This window comes from Candoia aspera, chromosome 16 (genome assembly GCF_035149785.1).
Source record: "Candoia aspera isolate rCanAsp1 chromosome 16, rCanAsp1.hap2, whole genome shotgun sequence".
Classification (NCBI taxonomy): Eukaryota; Metazoa; Chordata; class Lepidosauria; order Squamata; family Boidae; genus Candoia; species Candoia aspera.
In genome coordinates, this window is record NC_086168.1 from 4628652 (window position 1) to 4643522 (window position 14871).

Sequence of the window (14871 nt, forward strand, 5' to 3'; positions counted from 1 at the left end):
TCTTCATCTGCTCCTCCTATTTTATTCTTCTCCTTTTTCAGCTTCCCCTTCTCCACTTCCTCCTCCTCCACCATCTAATTTTATTTAATTTATTAAGTAAAATTAATTTTATTCCATCTCTGTCTCAACAGTCTGGACTAACACAGTCTCTTCCTGTTATTCGAAGAGATCACCAACTTCCCCGGTGCATCAGCTTAAACATGTCTTACCCTACAGCAGATCTCACTCTTAAAGTAAGCTTTTTCTGATGGGGGGTAGAGCAAAAAAAGAGGGTGGGTGCTTTGGCTGCAGCCACTGATGATGGACAGTTATTGAAAGCATTGATTTGTGATGCTCAAAGCCTTAACCAGGGTAACCAGATATCTGCAAATACATTGAGCTTCTCTTGAAAGTGCAGTTTTATCTCAGAGCAGGATTCCAATAAAGGCCCCTGGAATTAAGCTCATTAATCAGATGCATTAAATTGCTCAGGGTATCAAAACAAGAGTTTAACCAAGCATGTTACTGTAGCATCTGCTTTTCTTTCTGTGAAAAAGGCTTTTTCCTTTTTATTGTAGGCTACATAACAGGATCTTGCAGGTCTGAAAGTACAATTTGCCCCCCCCCGTCTCGTTTACAGCCCAAGAAACTAGGGAGGGTCTCTCCTGAGCCTCTTTCTCCACCCATTATGCAGCTGTGGGCTCAGCTGCCTCTTATCTGACCGTTCCCTTGGCAGCATCTCTCGGCCCAGTCTCCCAAGGTCTTTCCCACATGCCATTACAGAGGGGCTCGTGCAAAGGACGTTGAAAGCTTACTGTTGTCGCAGGTCCCTTAGTCTCTGTGATGTTTCCAATGGATCCTACTGAACCCCCTTACTGTACCATCAGCCAAAGGGTGTTTGAAGAGATTCTGTGGCTGAGAGACTCCTGGTCCTGCTGCCGTCTTCAGAATGGGGAGGGATTTGGTTTGGTGGTGGTTCATTAAACCAAACCTGAACATCCAAGGAAAGGAAGTTCTGATGTCCCTGGCAGGGCTAAGCCTCTGCAGCTATCCCCTGCAAGAGAGATTTTCAAGCCCATGCCTTCCTGGGTGACTTTATCTCCCCCCACCCCACTTTTCAGTTGCATCTGAAAAGCAGAAGTCAAGCTGAGGGAAGCAGTGTTATAATGCAAGCCCTATGCCTTTTCTATGTACAGGTAGTCCTCGACTTAGGACCATTCAGTTAGCAACCATTTGAAGTTACGACGGTGCTGTAAAAAAGTGACTTACGACCGGTCCTCACACTTATGGCTGTCTCAGAGTCCCCATGATCATGTGGTCAAAATTTGGGTGCTTGGCAACTGGCATGTATTTACGACAGTTGCAGCTCCCTGGAGTCACATGATCACCATTTGCGACCTTCCCAGCTGGCTTCCGACAAGCAAAGTCAATGGGGAAAGCCAGACTTCCTTAACATCCACGTGATTCACTTAACAACCACAGTGATTCCTTTAATAATCATGGCAAAAAAGGTAATAAAATTGCACGTGACTTGCTTAACTACCTCGCTTAGTGACGGAAATTCAGGCCCGCTTGTGGTCGTAAGTCAGGGACTATCTGTGCATCCAGCTCCACCATGCAACATTGCTCTCACCTTTCTGACCCATCTTTTGGATGCTGTGCTGCTAACTGCTGTCCCCCTTTCTCCTTGCAGATGGAGTCAGCCCGAAAAGCATGGGAAAACTCCCCCAGCCTTCCTGAGCAGAGCTCCCCTGGAGGCATCAGCTCCGGCCTTCAACCTCCATCCAGCATTGGGGCTTCCAGCGGGGTCAGCTACAGCTCCTTTGGTGGGGTCTCCGTTCCCCCCATGCCTGTGGCATCTGTCGCGCCTTCTGCTTCAATTCCAGGTGGGTCACCTGTTGTTCGAGACTTGCGATGGGGTGGGAAGAACTCGTCGAGCTGTGGGCTCCAAGCGGTAGCTCAGGGTAGGAATCCAAAATGAAGCAGCTCTGGCTGATAGCTGTCCAGTCTCCTGTTGCGTGTTGCATCTGGTGAGGCCAACGGTTGCGTCCTCAGGTTGCAGTTACTGTTAGGGAAGTGTCCACCTTACCAGGTGGACCAGACAGGACACACAACCAGATGAGCTAATTCTACTTTATTGTAAAGCTACATTAACAGAATCTTGCAGGTCTGAAAGTACAATTCGCCCCCCCCCCCCGTCTCGTTTACAGCCCAAGAAACTAGGGAGGGTCCCTTCTGAGCCTCTTTCTCCACCCATTAAGCAGCTATGGGCTATGCCCTCTCTTATCTGACCATTCCCTTGGCAGTGTCTCTTTGCCCCGTCTCCCAGGTCATTCCCACATACCATTACAAAGCTCTTCTCACCTCCTCTCCTTTTACTCTCTGGAAAACTAGGGAGGGTCCCTTCTGAGCCTCTTGCCCTGCCCACTCTGTAGCTGCGGGCTATGCCGTCTCTTATCTGACCGTTCCCTTGGCAGCATCTCTCGGCCCAGTCTCCCAAGATCTTTCCCACATACCATTACAGAGGGGCTCGTGCAAAGGATATTGAAAGCTTACTGTTGTTGTGGGTCCCTTGGTCTCTGTGATGTTTCCAATGGATCCTACTGAACCCCCTTACTGTACCATCAGCCAAAGGGTGTTTGAAGAGATTCTGTGGCTGAGAGACTCCTGGTCCTGCTGCGGTCTTCAGAATGGGGAGGGACTTTTGCACCTTTAAGTAGAAGGAAGGCCAAGAGCAGACATGTGGTAAGTATTCAACTGTCTTCTGGTATGGACAAGATTAATGTCTCGCTTCTTTTCCAACCCATTCCAGGCAACCACATCACCCCCCTGTATTTAGATGGTCATGTGTTTACCAGCCAGCCACGACTTGTCCCCCCGACAATACCTCAGCAACAAAGCTACCAACAGGCAAGCCAATGCTTTATCTGTGTCCGTGTGTGTGTGTGTGTGTGAGAGAGAGAGAGAGAGAGAGAGAATGTTTGCAAACCCGGGCATATGACCAGTGAATACTCATCCTATCTGCTGTACGTAAAGACCAGCATCTCCATCAATCAAACTGAGATTGATTTTTTTGACTAAAGTTTTAATTTTCATCCAGTTTTAATTCAGAGATTCGAGGCCTGGAGGCATGGGAAATGCTGGTTCAAGTTTGTGGGAAGGGCCCTTAAACCTGTTGCCTTCCTCAACTTGGGTGCTCTCCAGAGGTGGACTTCAGTGCCCAGAATTCCCCAACCAGCATGGCCACAGCTGAGAATTCTGGGAGTTGAAAGGCATCTTCCACACGTGTGGATGTCAGTACCCAGAATTCCCCAACCAGTGTGGCCACAGCTGGGAATTCTGGGCTGAAGCCTGCTCATCTCAGGTTGGGATTCTCTGCTCTGAGGATGGGGGCTTCCTGTCTGGCTGCTTTGATTTCATCCTTGGTGTTTTTTCTTTCCCTCTTTTAGGCCGCTGCGGCTGCTCAGCAGATTCCCCTCTCCCTCCACACTTCACTGCAAGCCCAGGCTCAGCTCGGGTTGAGGGGTGGCCTTCCGGTTTCACAGTCCCAGGAGATCTATAGCTCCATCCCACCCTTCAGGTAACAGGATGAGTCCCTATTCAGTCCTCAGGCTTCGCCACCAGAGTCACCGTTCCCAGTCCTGCACCAGTAGAATAATTGTGAAGATGAAAGAGGTTGTGGTGGTGGTGATGGTTCTCCTCCAACTTGGCTTCTACCTCTTCTTTATTGTTGGTCTGCTCCTTCTCCTTCACCTCCTTCTCCATCATCTCCTTCTCCATCATCATCATCAATCCTTCTCCATCCTCCTCCTCCTGCTTCTCCATCATCTCCTTCTCCATCATCACCATCATCATCAATATCATCAATCTTTCTCCTTCTCCATCATCACCATCAATATCATCAATCCTTCTCCTTCTCCATCATCTTATTCTCCATCATCAATATCAATCCTTTTCCTTCTCCATCATCCTGTCATGAGGACTGATGGTAAGCAGGAGGGGCCCCCTATCCAGGGGGGAAAACGCATGTGCAGTTTAGAGGCTTTGAACTGTCCTTCAAAGAAACTCAGAGCAGACCCGCCTTGACTTTTGAGGGTTTATCTGTCTGGGTTTTCCCACGCTTCTTCAGTTTGGTAGGATTTTCTGTCTAATGTAGCAGTAATAAAGCACTAGAGACTTCTTCCTCGTCTCGGTGTAGTTCTTGCTTAGCCAGGACACATCCCTTCTCCTTCTCCTTCTCCATAATCTTACTCTCCATCATCATCATCATCAATCCTCCTCCTCCTCATCTCCTCCATCTCTTCCTCTTCTTTATCATTGTTCTTTTTCTCCTCTATTTGTCTTCTTCATCCTTCTGGAATCTCCAAAAGTGGTATTGTATACAGGGAAAAAAAAAACCACAGTAAGGCCAGTCTGGTGTATAATATGACAGTTCTTGTAGAAGATTGTCTGGCTTCTGAAAAGTCTCAGCTCTTGGTCTCTGAGGAGGACCCATTGGTGGTGTCAGGAATAGGGTTTCCCCCAGCTGATTTCTGCACCCTACTGGTGGTGGTATGGGGAAGGTAGCACCACAAAGACTTGCTTGATCCAGAGCAAACAAGGAATATAAATCCAAGGTGATCCAGTTGCCCATTTTTTAGGTAGTCAAAACAACCTGCGTGTTTGGGTTCGTGTTTTCTCTGTTCTTAAAAAAATGCACAGAACCAATCTTTCACTAAGAGGGCTGTTCTTCTGCCTCCCTTCCTTTCTGATGCACCTGCTTCTCTCTCCCCAAGGTCTCAGGTCTATATGCATCCCAGCTTATCCCAGCCCAGCACGATGGTCCTGACAGGAGGCACGGCCTTGAAGCCGCCCTATTCCGCCTTCCCGGGTATGCAGCCTTTGGAGATGGTGAAGACGCAGTCGGGGTCCCCTTACCAGCCAGTGAACGGCAGCCAGGCTCTTGTGTATGAGGGTCAGATCAACCAGGCATCAGCCATGGGACCATCCCAAATGATGGACTCGCAGCTTACACAGGTCAGGATGGCTCCCGGGGCCATTGCTCTTTTCCTCGGCGTTTCGATTTAAGTGGTGGTTGGGAAGGGTCTGGAGTAGTGAAGTTGTACCGACTTGTCCAGTGTTTCTCCACCTCAGCACATTTGAGTTTCCAAAATTCCCCAGCCAGCGTGCTTTAAGATGCGTGAAGTTCAACTCCCGGAATTCCCCAGCCAGCGTGCTGGCTGGGGAATTCTGGGAGTTGAAGTCCACCCATCTTAAAGTTGCTGAGGTGGAGAAACACTGGACTGGGCTAATCGTTGCTTTGCCCAGCGAGAAAACATCCAGTTGCAAAACTCAAACGGTCCTTGAGCAGTTACAGAGAGGCAGTCTAGTTTACTCCAGTTGTACCAGTAGTGGAAAAGCGATCGGCTTTTTGGTAGAGAAACGAAAGCTGAATGCAGCTTTTTCCGCCCTCTTGGCATGATGCCAGTGGCATTCATGCAACTGAAGGTCTGCGACCACTGCTGTCCATCAAGTGACTCTGTGCCTATCGACCCACAGCTAACAATGTCAATTCCGGGATCCCAGCTTCCGATGGCCCGTTACGGTTCTGGCCAGCAGCCTCTCCTATTATCCCAGTCCATCCAGCTGCCCCAAGGCCAGAACCTCCCAGTTGGAGCTCCACGCAGGATCCTGTCTCCCAATGCCCAGCCCTCTGTCCTTGCTACACACAGGGAGGTAAGTAGCAACTCTGGGTTTCTGTGTGCATGTCTTAGTTTTTCTTTTAAAAAAAAAACACTTTTTATGAGCTCTCCTTTCAATATGAACCTAGGCTAGGCTGGGGCCACCCTGGACGACCTCCTAGAGATGCAGGTTTATGACCTCCAGCATCTGAATGGGTTTAGGTCTTGCATTTTGGCTTTCAAAAATTCAAAAGTCTGAATAACCTAGGATGCTTTTCCCTAAGGCTTCAGAAGCTGGAAGAAAAATGGAACCGTCCTTTTTCCCGACGCACTTTTCCATGCCCCACCTCTGTGTGGGTGTGCGCACGCCAGAAAGTTTATTTTTAAAAAAGCTGTTGAGCTGTGGCTTGGTGTGACGCCTAGAAGTTTAGCCCAAATGTCTCTAACTTCCCCTTTCCCACAGGTAAATAGTTCTGCTTTTTGCTCATTTTTTTCTTCTAGTCCTCTCACATGGAAATTAAAGGATTCCCCTTTGCAGACGCAAAACAGAACATAGTCCCTGGAGGATCCATTCCGTCTTCTCATGCTTACAGGTGAAAGACAGTGGTTGGATTTATTTGGCTAGGAAGAAGAGGGCAGGGGGGTTCCAGCTATAAGAAATGCAGTTTTACTTATTTCTAGCAAGATTGTCCCTTAAAGGGGGTCTTCTCCACCAGCTGGATTGTAGGCCAGTGGTTGGGACCTACTTTATCTGCAGGAAGTACCAGAAAAGACCCTGGGAAGGAAAGATGGGCTGGGTTCCCCCATCACACTAGCCCAAGTCTTCTCAAATTGTGGTTTGTTGCAACGCAAGAATGTTTTTTCTTCCTTGTTGGAGTTTGCAGCATAAGCCCTTTAAGATCAAGGCAGGAAAAAGGGAGATTTTTCCCCCTCCAAGCTCAACGTTTATAAATCCAGGAAAAGGGCAGAGTCCATGGGTAGCTGGGAACTGCCTTGGGAAATTAAGTTGAATTAAATTTTGTTGCATGGAGAATTGAGGATTATTGGAAAGGGTGGCGGCTTTCACACCAGGCTTGTGCACTGAGTCCATTCTTGACTTTAAGTGATGGTTTATGTTGTTCTGTTTCTTGTCTTCTACCACCTCCTCGCCGCTTCCCAGGCCCAGTTCTGCTAGCCCCAGTGGGAAGTCCTCCGGATCGTCCGTCAACATGAGCTCCGTACAAAGGCATTACATTCAACAGGTAAAAGTGTGGGGTGGACGTAGACGCGGTTTCCGAAGAGGTGATTACACCAGCTCCCTTGAACAACTCAGCTTGTGAAACCAAAGGTGGCTTTCCCACCAGGAAAGGGCAGAGAAGCGAATTGAAAGGTGATGATCGTAGGATATGACGGCCTGACGTGGGTCCTCTCTGTCCCCTAACTTCCTGGGGATTCTGGGGAATGAGAACCGTTCCCTCGGCTGCATGTTTCAGAAGTCCAAGACTTAATTCGCACCATTCTGTTCACCCCTCGGCGGTGTCTGAAGTTCTGTAAAGGATTGGGGAGATGACCTTAGGAAAGGAGTGGATTCCCTTGGGGGAGGGAGGGAGGAAGGAAAGGAAGGGGAGCGGAATGGCAACTCAGTCCTGGGGACCTGGAAAGCAGGAGAAAGAAACTCAAGATAACTTTGCCTTGATTCTGTCTTCCTTCCTCTCTTCTCCTTCTCTCTCCCTTCTTCCCTCTTCCCTTCATTCCCTTCCCCTTCGCTCCCTTCTTCCTTTTCTCTTCTCTTCTTCCTTCTTCCCTTCCTCTTCCCCTTCCGCTTCTCCTCTGCCCCATCTCCCTTCCCCTTCTCTTCTCCCTTCTCTCTTCCCTCTCCTCTTCTTCCTTCTTCCCCTCCCCCTTCCCTTCTCTCCCTTCTCCCTTCTTCTTCCTTCCCTCTTTTCTTCCTTCTCCCCCTCCCCTTCCCTTCCCTTCCTTTCTTTCTTCGTCCCCTTCTCTCCCTCACCCTTCTCCCTTCCTCATGGACCAACAGGCAAAACAGCGGGTGGACGAGAACAAAAGCCTTGGAGCTGTGAAACTGCAGGATCCTCCTTCAGCTGGTCAGATGAAGCCAGTCCGTACAGGAGCAATCAAGCCTCAGGCTGTTAAAGTGGAGGAGAGCAAGGCCTAAGCCCTGGGACCCCCCCAAGCTGCCTGTCAGTCCTCCTGCTCGAGAGAGGGGGAGAGAAAGGGGGGGCCTTTGCAAGTCACACCCTTCCCCTGGCCAGCCTCCCCGACTCCTGTGGCTGGATGCTCCGAGATGCTTTACGCCGAGATGTTTCTTGCACTGTGGGGTTTTGTTCTGTTTCTTTTCGTCCTTGGCCTGCTTGCTTTTAAGAAACACCGACTACGGCTCCATCAAAATCAGCAGCAACCATCCAAAGTACCCCGTTGAATTCCTGGATTCTGGAGTGGCTTCAGCCATTTTTCGTTTTCTCTACCTGCAAGTAGCAGCAAGCATTAAGTGATTAAGCTTTTCCCATTGCATAGTGGAAATGCTAGATTATCTGTCCTCCTCCTCCTGTCTTCCTCCTCCTCCTCCTCCTCCTCCTCCTCCTCCTCCTCTTTGTATAATAACAACTTCCACTTCCTCCTCCTCCTTTTTCTAAGCCCGCCAGGGTTTTTAACCCAAACCCCAGGACACTCCATCTTTCATTTTGTAGATGAACTTCCCCATGTTTGGTTAGGTTTCTTCTTTCTCCTCTTACTTACCCACCTTGGAAAGGAAGCTTTTGCCAAGCCCCAAAATCACGTGCTTGGATGGACCCTCTCCGTGGCTAGAGCGCAAGAGAGCTTTCCTACCTGCTGCATCAGCTCCCTCCATTCTGCAGTGGAGTTACATCTAGCTTGGATCCTCAGAAGGCGTTTTCAACCTTGCGCTTTCCCATCCCTTCCCTTGCACGCTCAAGACCAAGCTTTAGAAGTCGGCTAGGTCAGAAGAAGTGGTCATCCCCGCTATCGCTCCTGGGCCCTTCCTCTCTCTGCAGAGTCCCCGAGCCCCCAACGTGTGGCATTCATTTCAAGAGATGGCACCGCGTGTCTCGTAAGGGGTCTTCCCAAATCTGACACACACACCACCTCCCCAGGAGTTTGTGGTTGGTTTTATTTGTGATTTATTTTCGTGGCATTTTTAGGCCAGGGGTGGGAACATACATTTCTCTCTCTCTCTCTCTCATTTTTTTAATAGCCTCTGCTAGGACAGCTGCTTTGGCTAGACCGTGTTTCTCAACCTCAACAACTTTAAGATGCGTGGACTTCAACTCCCAGAATTCCCCAGCCAGCATGAATTCTGGGAGTTGAAGTCCGCACATCTTAAAGCAGCCTGGCTGGGGAATTCTGGGAGTTGAGGTCCACGCATCTTAAAGTTGCTGCGGTTGAGAAAAACGACTAGAGGCAGAACGCTTACGTGGTGGTGTTGGGATGTATGCTTTCTCTCTCTCCCCCCCCTTCTCCCCTTTCTTCTGTTTTTTCCTCCCATCCTCCCCCCGCCCCCGGTTCATCATTGTTCTGCATCCTTTCTCTTGCTTTCACTGGGCTCTAATTTTTGTTTTTATTTGCAAGCTGAGTAGGTGCATCTTCCCCCCTTCCTTCCTATCTTTGCTTTCGATGGCCAGTTTCTGCAGAAAGAGACCAGAATTCTGTCTTAGGAATAACCCAGGGCAGATAAAAAGAGAGGTTTTTTATCCCTTCAGAGATCATTTTTTAAAAAAATAAAATAAACCATGGCATGCAGGGAGATTTTAACATATTTCTTCCCCCCCCCAACATTTTTGGTAGCTGAAAGTGACAAGTTGCATTCTTGCCCAATTTAGGCCAAAATCCAGGAAAAGCCTCCGCTGTTGCAGTGTCTGATAAACTTTAAAATATAATCTGCCGCTTTAGCTGAAGGTGTCCCACCGGCTTCTTTGCTGGCTGTCCCAAAGACCACAATTTGAAAAAAAGAATGTATTTAAAAAGCAGTGATGGCATACGCAAGATTTGACTCACCCGCTCTCCGAAAGAGGCGATTTTGAAGTTTTATTCAGCCAGCTGTCAAAACAGACTTTATTATTTTTGTTTCTGCAAAAGCTTTACAGTAGGGTTTTTCAGCTTCTTTGCTTTGTCAGCGTGCATTTGAGTCCCTTTGTGGAAATAAACGTCTCCAGGGGTTTAAAGTTGAGGGTGCTTTTAAATGAATAAGGACATTGCTGGGGAGGGGGCATTTCTTAAGGGGATAGGCTTTTGGGGAGTGGGCAGAGCTGCTGCTGCTATAGCCGTTCTAGGGGTTTGAAAATTGGTGTTGGACATTGGCCTCCTGAATTCGGCAAAGATTTCTGTGCTTTTTAGAAAAACGAGACGTTACCCCCCATGATTTTTCCCTCCTTTGCTTCTTTCTACGCCTCTGCTTGAAAAATACGGCAAGCTGCTGGATTTCTCACACAAACCGCCCCGAAAACCTTTTGATTTGGCCTGGCCGGCTCCGTGCAAAGGTTAACAAACTGGCACCTTGTTCTTACTGGCGTAACTGCTTTGCGCCCGTAGTGATTTTTTAATATAGTTTCCCTTTTTGAGTGGGGGGCGCATTTGCCCAGCTGTGGAGGGAAGTGGATTTATTGTTAGATGCAAAAGTTGATCGAAAACCTTCCGGTGGGAATTTAAATCAGAAAAATGCAACCCTTTATGCAGGGATTCCTTTGCTCTATCCTCCCAGCCCTGTCGGCTCCTCCAACAGAAATAAAACACTAGAATTTATTTATACATCTTTGATGTTGCAGGTGGGGAAAAAATAAGGTTTCGCTGATCTATTTATATAATGTCTGAATTTATTCTGTGCAGGAAAGGCCAAGAAAGAGCCCATAATTGTCTGTTTTCAATCCTGAAGCTGTTCCTACAGCTCGTGCATCTCCTGTTAGGGTTTTCATTTCACCTCTTGGCTAGATTTTCTTGTTCTGATTCTTTCTGCTGAAACAAAAACTCAGTGGCCCACAGTGGCACCTCCAGAAGCCCTTGAAAGAAAACTTAATCCATCTCTCTTTCACTGCGGACTCAACAGCTTATTATTATTATTATTATTTTGGTTCTGCAAATGGGTATGGGTGAATCCTTACGCACTTGGGTTGAGACAGGAGCGAAAAGTTCTTGGACCGTATTTCTGCGCATCGCCACTGTGATTTTGGTTCCCACCAACGTGCTGGTGAGAAGGGGAGTGGTTTTGCACAAGCAATTTCCTCCAGTGTGAATAGCGTAAAGGCCAAGGGCTGGGTATTTGCAACGGCCAGCCGTGTTTTTTCTGGCTGTCCCACCAAAGAGAGATCAGATCGCCCCTCCAGCTGCCATCCGGTCGGATCCAGCTTGGCTCGTGCGTTGCACGGGGTTGAAAATCAGATTCTCACAGAGAACAAAAGGACAGCAGTCAGTTCATAACCCAGCAACAAGCTAAGTGATGCTTTTATTATTATTTTTTTAAAGTGGCACAATGCCACCGTGTTTTTAAAACAATTTCAGCTGTGAGGTTGCTGATTATTTTTTTCTTTTTTAGCTAGGGATGCATGTAAATCGAGTTTAATTCTGTGCTGTCACTACTTCCTCCGTTGCGTTTTGAGCTGGGCTTCCCTTCCCCTGTAAAAACTCTTGAACAGACCCTTTAAACCGAGGTTGAGTGGTTGGGTGTGAAAGACAGAAAGGTGGTTGCCTAAGCTTTTAAAGGTGAACTGACACACATTTGTCTTTGTAGACCTCCTAAGGTACTGTGTTAACATAGATTTCCTCTCCTGTTCCATTCTGCAAGAGGGCCCCCAATTTTCCTGGCTTCTCTTTTCTGGTGTGTATGGATTGAAAAGATCATCACCTTAAAGCAGTGTTTCTCGACCTTGGCAAGTTTGAGATGACTGGACTTCAGCTCCCAGAATTCCCCAGTCTGCATGCTGGGAGTTGAAGTCCACACTTCTTAAAGCATGCTGGCTGGGGAATTCTGGGAGTTGACGTCCAGACAACTTAAACTTGCCAAGGTTGAGAAACACTGCCTTAAAATATCATCTTGTTAGCCAGAAGACCCTTCTTGCATGCCATTTGAATTTTTAGTCCCTCCCTTTGTATTATTTAGCCTTTGTTGTGATGCAAAAATGTAATTCTCTTTCTGTCCCTTGTGGCAGGGGGTCATTTCAAAGTATGAGGTTAACCTCAGAGAAAGCAGTTTGGGGGGGGGCAAATCTTTAATTTAGCCGTCATGAGATTGGAAGCTGCAGGATGGCTAGTTGCCGAGAAAAAGAGATTCAAATTCCTTGCTTTTAATTTGTCGGGTGGCTCTTGCGAGAAATTTTCGCCAGCTAATTTCCAGCAATGTTGGGCTCCTGCTGCAGCTGGAAATTCTGGATATCATAGTGCTAACACAACCTTGGACAAGTTGACAAAAGGCCGAACTGCTTAGTTGGGCAAGGGTGATAAAAGCAGGCTGAACCAAGATTTTGTCCATAGCAGGTTTTCTCCCTTCTCTCTTCCTGTATAAATTACATTCTTTCTTTCTTTCTTTCTTTCTTTCTTTCTTTCTTTCTTTCTTTCTTTCTTTCTTTTTTTAAAGAGATAATATCGTACCTGTTCATGTTTTAATCTTGCAAACTTGTACAGTAAACTACTTTCGTTTCAATTTTTGGGCTTTTCCTCTTGTTTGTCTTTTCATGTAGAGCCAATATTTGAAAGGGCAAACAGTGACTAAAGATGTTAACACACCACACATTTTAAATCTTTCGGGGGACTGTTGAGGCTGGTAGCAACAGTTCTTGCTCGTTTTTGTTTTTGTTTTGTTTCCCCCCCCCCCCAGTTTGTATGGTTTCTCCTTTCAAATATGTGATTGTATTAGCTCTTTCCATATGAAAGAATTATCCTTATTTAAATTTAAAAAAATAATAAAAATAAAAGCGAGGGTGTTTTTGCGTTGTTATTGGCACCGTTTTGCAGAGACAGGAGGTAGAAACTTGGAGTGGAGAGATGCAGGTGAAATACCCCATTTTTGCTCCCAAAGATCACAGGTTGAACTTTATTATAGCCTGATGGGCAGAAAACACACCAAACACATGTATCAAATGTGTATAGAAACACACAGATGGGAAATCTATCATAAATCTAAAATACGATAAAACAACAGCAAATAAGATGAAAGAATAGTAGCAATCACCAAGATTAAGGCCATGGGTGAATTGGGGCAATTTTTCTTAGCCCAATTCACCTCGCAGGGTTGTTAGGGATAAAAATGGGATTGCATGCTGTGTATTCGGCCTTGAACTCTGGAGTGAAACTAAAAAACAAAATTTATTCCTGTTTTATGTAAACGGCCCAGAATTGCGCTCTTAAGTGAGATGGGTGGTGACTAAATTGGACGGATGGATGGATGATAGACAGAGCTAACCTGCATTTTCAAAATTCACTTGAGAGATTCAGTGGAGGGATCAAGATGTCAGGGGATCAGATAACCCATTGGAAGTGATGTCTTTATTTTATATCCTCACCTCCTGCAACTCATGCAAAGCTTTCCAGGTTGGTGTTTAAATGGTATGCGTAAAGTTCATTTTATTTATATTACAGATTTATAAGGTTGATGGGAAGAATCCAAGGTTTGACCGGGGGTTGGTTAATATAGATGATACCCTTCCCCAGCTTCTCAAACATCTCAATCTGGAAGATACTGGAATGATTGCAGAAGGGGAAGATTTGAAAAAAATGCAATGTTTCTGGGGGGATGAGAATCCTAAAGGAAGGGTCTCTTCACCTAGTCCACCCAGGGATCAGCGTGGTCAGGGAAGATGGGTTGAAGCAGCTGAAACAGGAGCATCTTTACTCCAAAGTTTTGGTGCAGATTTATTTTGTGATTCCTGCTCAATCTCACCAATTTAGAGTGGCTTTAAGCAGCCCTTAGTGCAAATAGTTTAATCCTAAGTAGGCGTCTGATTCCAGTGAGGTTTCAAAATCACATTTAATCAGGGTTGTCACAGGCAGTCCAAAAGGAGATTTTGAGTTTTTCAGGTGGCGTTTTGCCAAGTCCCTGTTTCCTTACAAAAGAAAAGAAAATAATGCCTAATGCATCAGTCAAGTGGAAAGGGGCTATGCTTCATTTTCCCAGTTAGCTAAGGGCTCAGCTGCCTTGGTTTACGCAGGGGGTTGTGCCAAGTAAGTAGTATACGCAAGAATGCACATGGATGCTTTGTAAAATGTTATGTGTACGCTTTGCAAAACATGAAAACACATCTGTAAAAATGCCCCCTTGAAATCAACAATTTGCATTAACCAATGAGTGTTTTTGGTTGTATATTCTCTCCTGGTTCCTAGGTGGTCAGATCAGTCTGTAAATTGCTGCAAACGGTGCAATTTGTAATTTGGTATTTGTCACAAAGCAAGATTTCACCAGGGTTAATGTGATACTGTCATGCGCAAGGGAAAAAAAAGGAAGTTTATATTGTAATTTTATTAAGGGCCGCTTCGTCAGATGGACATTTGAGATAGAGTCACTTGTTGAGATGGGCGGCCATATAAATTGGATAAATAAATAAACAATGCAATTAGTATGCATGCAGCCACAGTAAAACAATCTGTAAAAATGCCCCTCTGAAACCAACAATTTGCATTAACCAATAGTTTTTTTGGGGGGGGGGTACATTTAATCCTGTTTCCCAGATGGCCCAATCAGTCAAGATTTCACTGGGGTTAATGTGATACTGTCATGCCCAAGAGAAAAATATATATATATATTGTGACACTGAGGACCACTTCGTCAGGCGGACATTTGATCAGCCACGAGTAACTACAGATTTGGGTATTAAAAATAAATTTGCAGAATATACTAGATGTTGGGTAATCTGGAACCCCTTCTTAGCAAAGTGGCAAAGGGAGATGTAGCATAAAGCATCTGGCGGCAACTGCCTGATTCTAGCATTATCAGTGTATAAAACTAAAAGGGCCATTTGTGACTGCTGGCTTCAATATATGTGCCTAAATCAGAAGGGTTGGCATTGCGTGTGGCTAGGAATTCTGGGAGCTGTAGTTTCAACCCCTGGAAAGCAACCAGGTTGGAAATGGCTAGACTCAGAAAAAAAGAGCACACGGGCTCCTCTATGGTTTCTTGTTCCTATGGCAACTGCCCGGGTCCGTGATGTCACATCCGGTCTCGCATTCCTCTCCTCGCCACGGCGGAGGGGAGGCGAGCTGGGTCACGTGTTCGCTCCCTCTCCTTTACCCCTTTTTA

At 46.5% G+C, this 14871-nt stretch overlaps 1 protein-coding gene and 2 non-coding genes across 3 annotated transcripts in view; all 3 read left to right on the forward strand.

Moving 5' to 3' along the window:
* PRRC2B (proline rich coiled-coil 2B) overlaps positions 1 to 9604 on the forward strand; it is a 48939-nt gene extending 39335 nt beyond the window's left edge. Inside the window, exons 24-32 of the mRNA XM_063315988.1 lie at positions 132 to 233; positions 1673 to 1865; positions 2792 to 2889; positions 3429 to 3559; positions 4755 to 4995; positions 5518 to 5694; positions 6141 to 6232; positions 6799 to 6880; positions 7654 to 9604. Of these exons, the coding sequence (XP_063172058.1) occupies positions 132 to 233; positions 1673 to 1865; positions 2792 to 2889; positions 3429 to 3559; positions 4755 to 4995; positions 5518 to 5694; positions 6141 to 6232; positions 6799 to 6880; positions 7654 to 7791 (1254 nt within the window). The 3' untranslated portion in view covers positions 7792 to 9604. The remainder of the gene's footprint in view (positions 1 to 131; positions 234 to 1672; positions 1866 to 2791; positions 2890 to 3428; positions 3560 to 4754; positions 4996 to 5517; positions 5695 to 6140; positions 6233 to 6798; positions 6881 to 7653) is intronic.
* Positions 815 to 902, forward strand: LOC134506375 (small nucleolar RNA SNORD62). Its single transcript, XR_010068796.1, has one exon. It is a non-coding gene; the product is annotated as a small nucleolar RNA SNORD62 (small nucleolar RNA).
* Positions 2556 to 2643, forward strand: LOC134506376 (small nucleolar RNA SNORD62). The gene has a single exon (XR_010068797.1). It is a non-coding gene; the product is annotated as a small nucleolar RNA SNORD62 (small nucleolar RNA).
* Positions 9605 to 14871: the final 5267 nt, after the last annotated feature.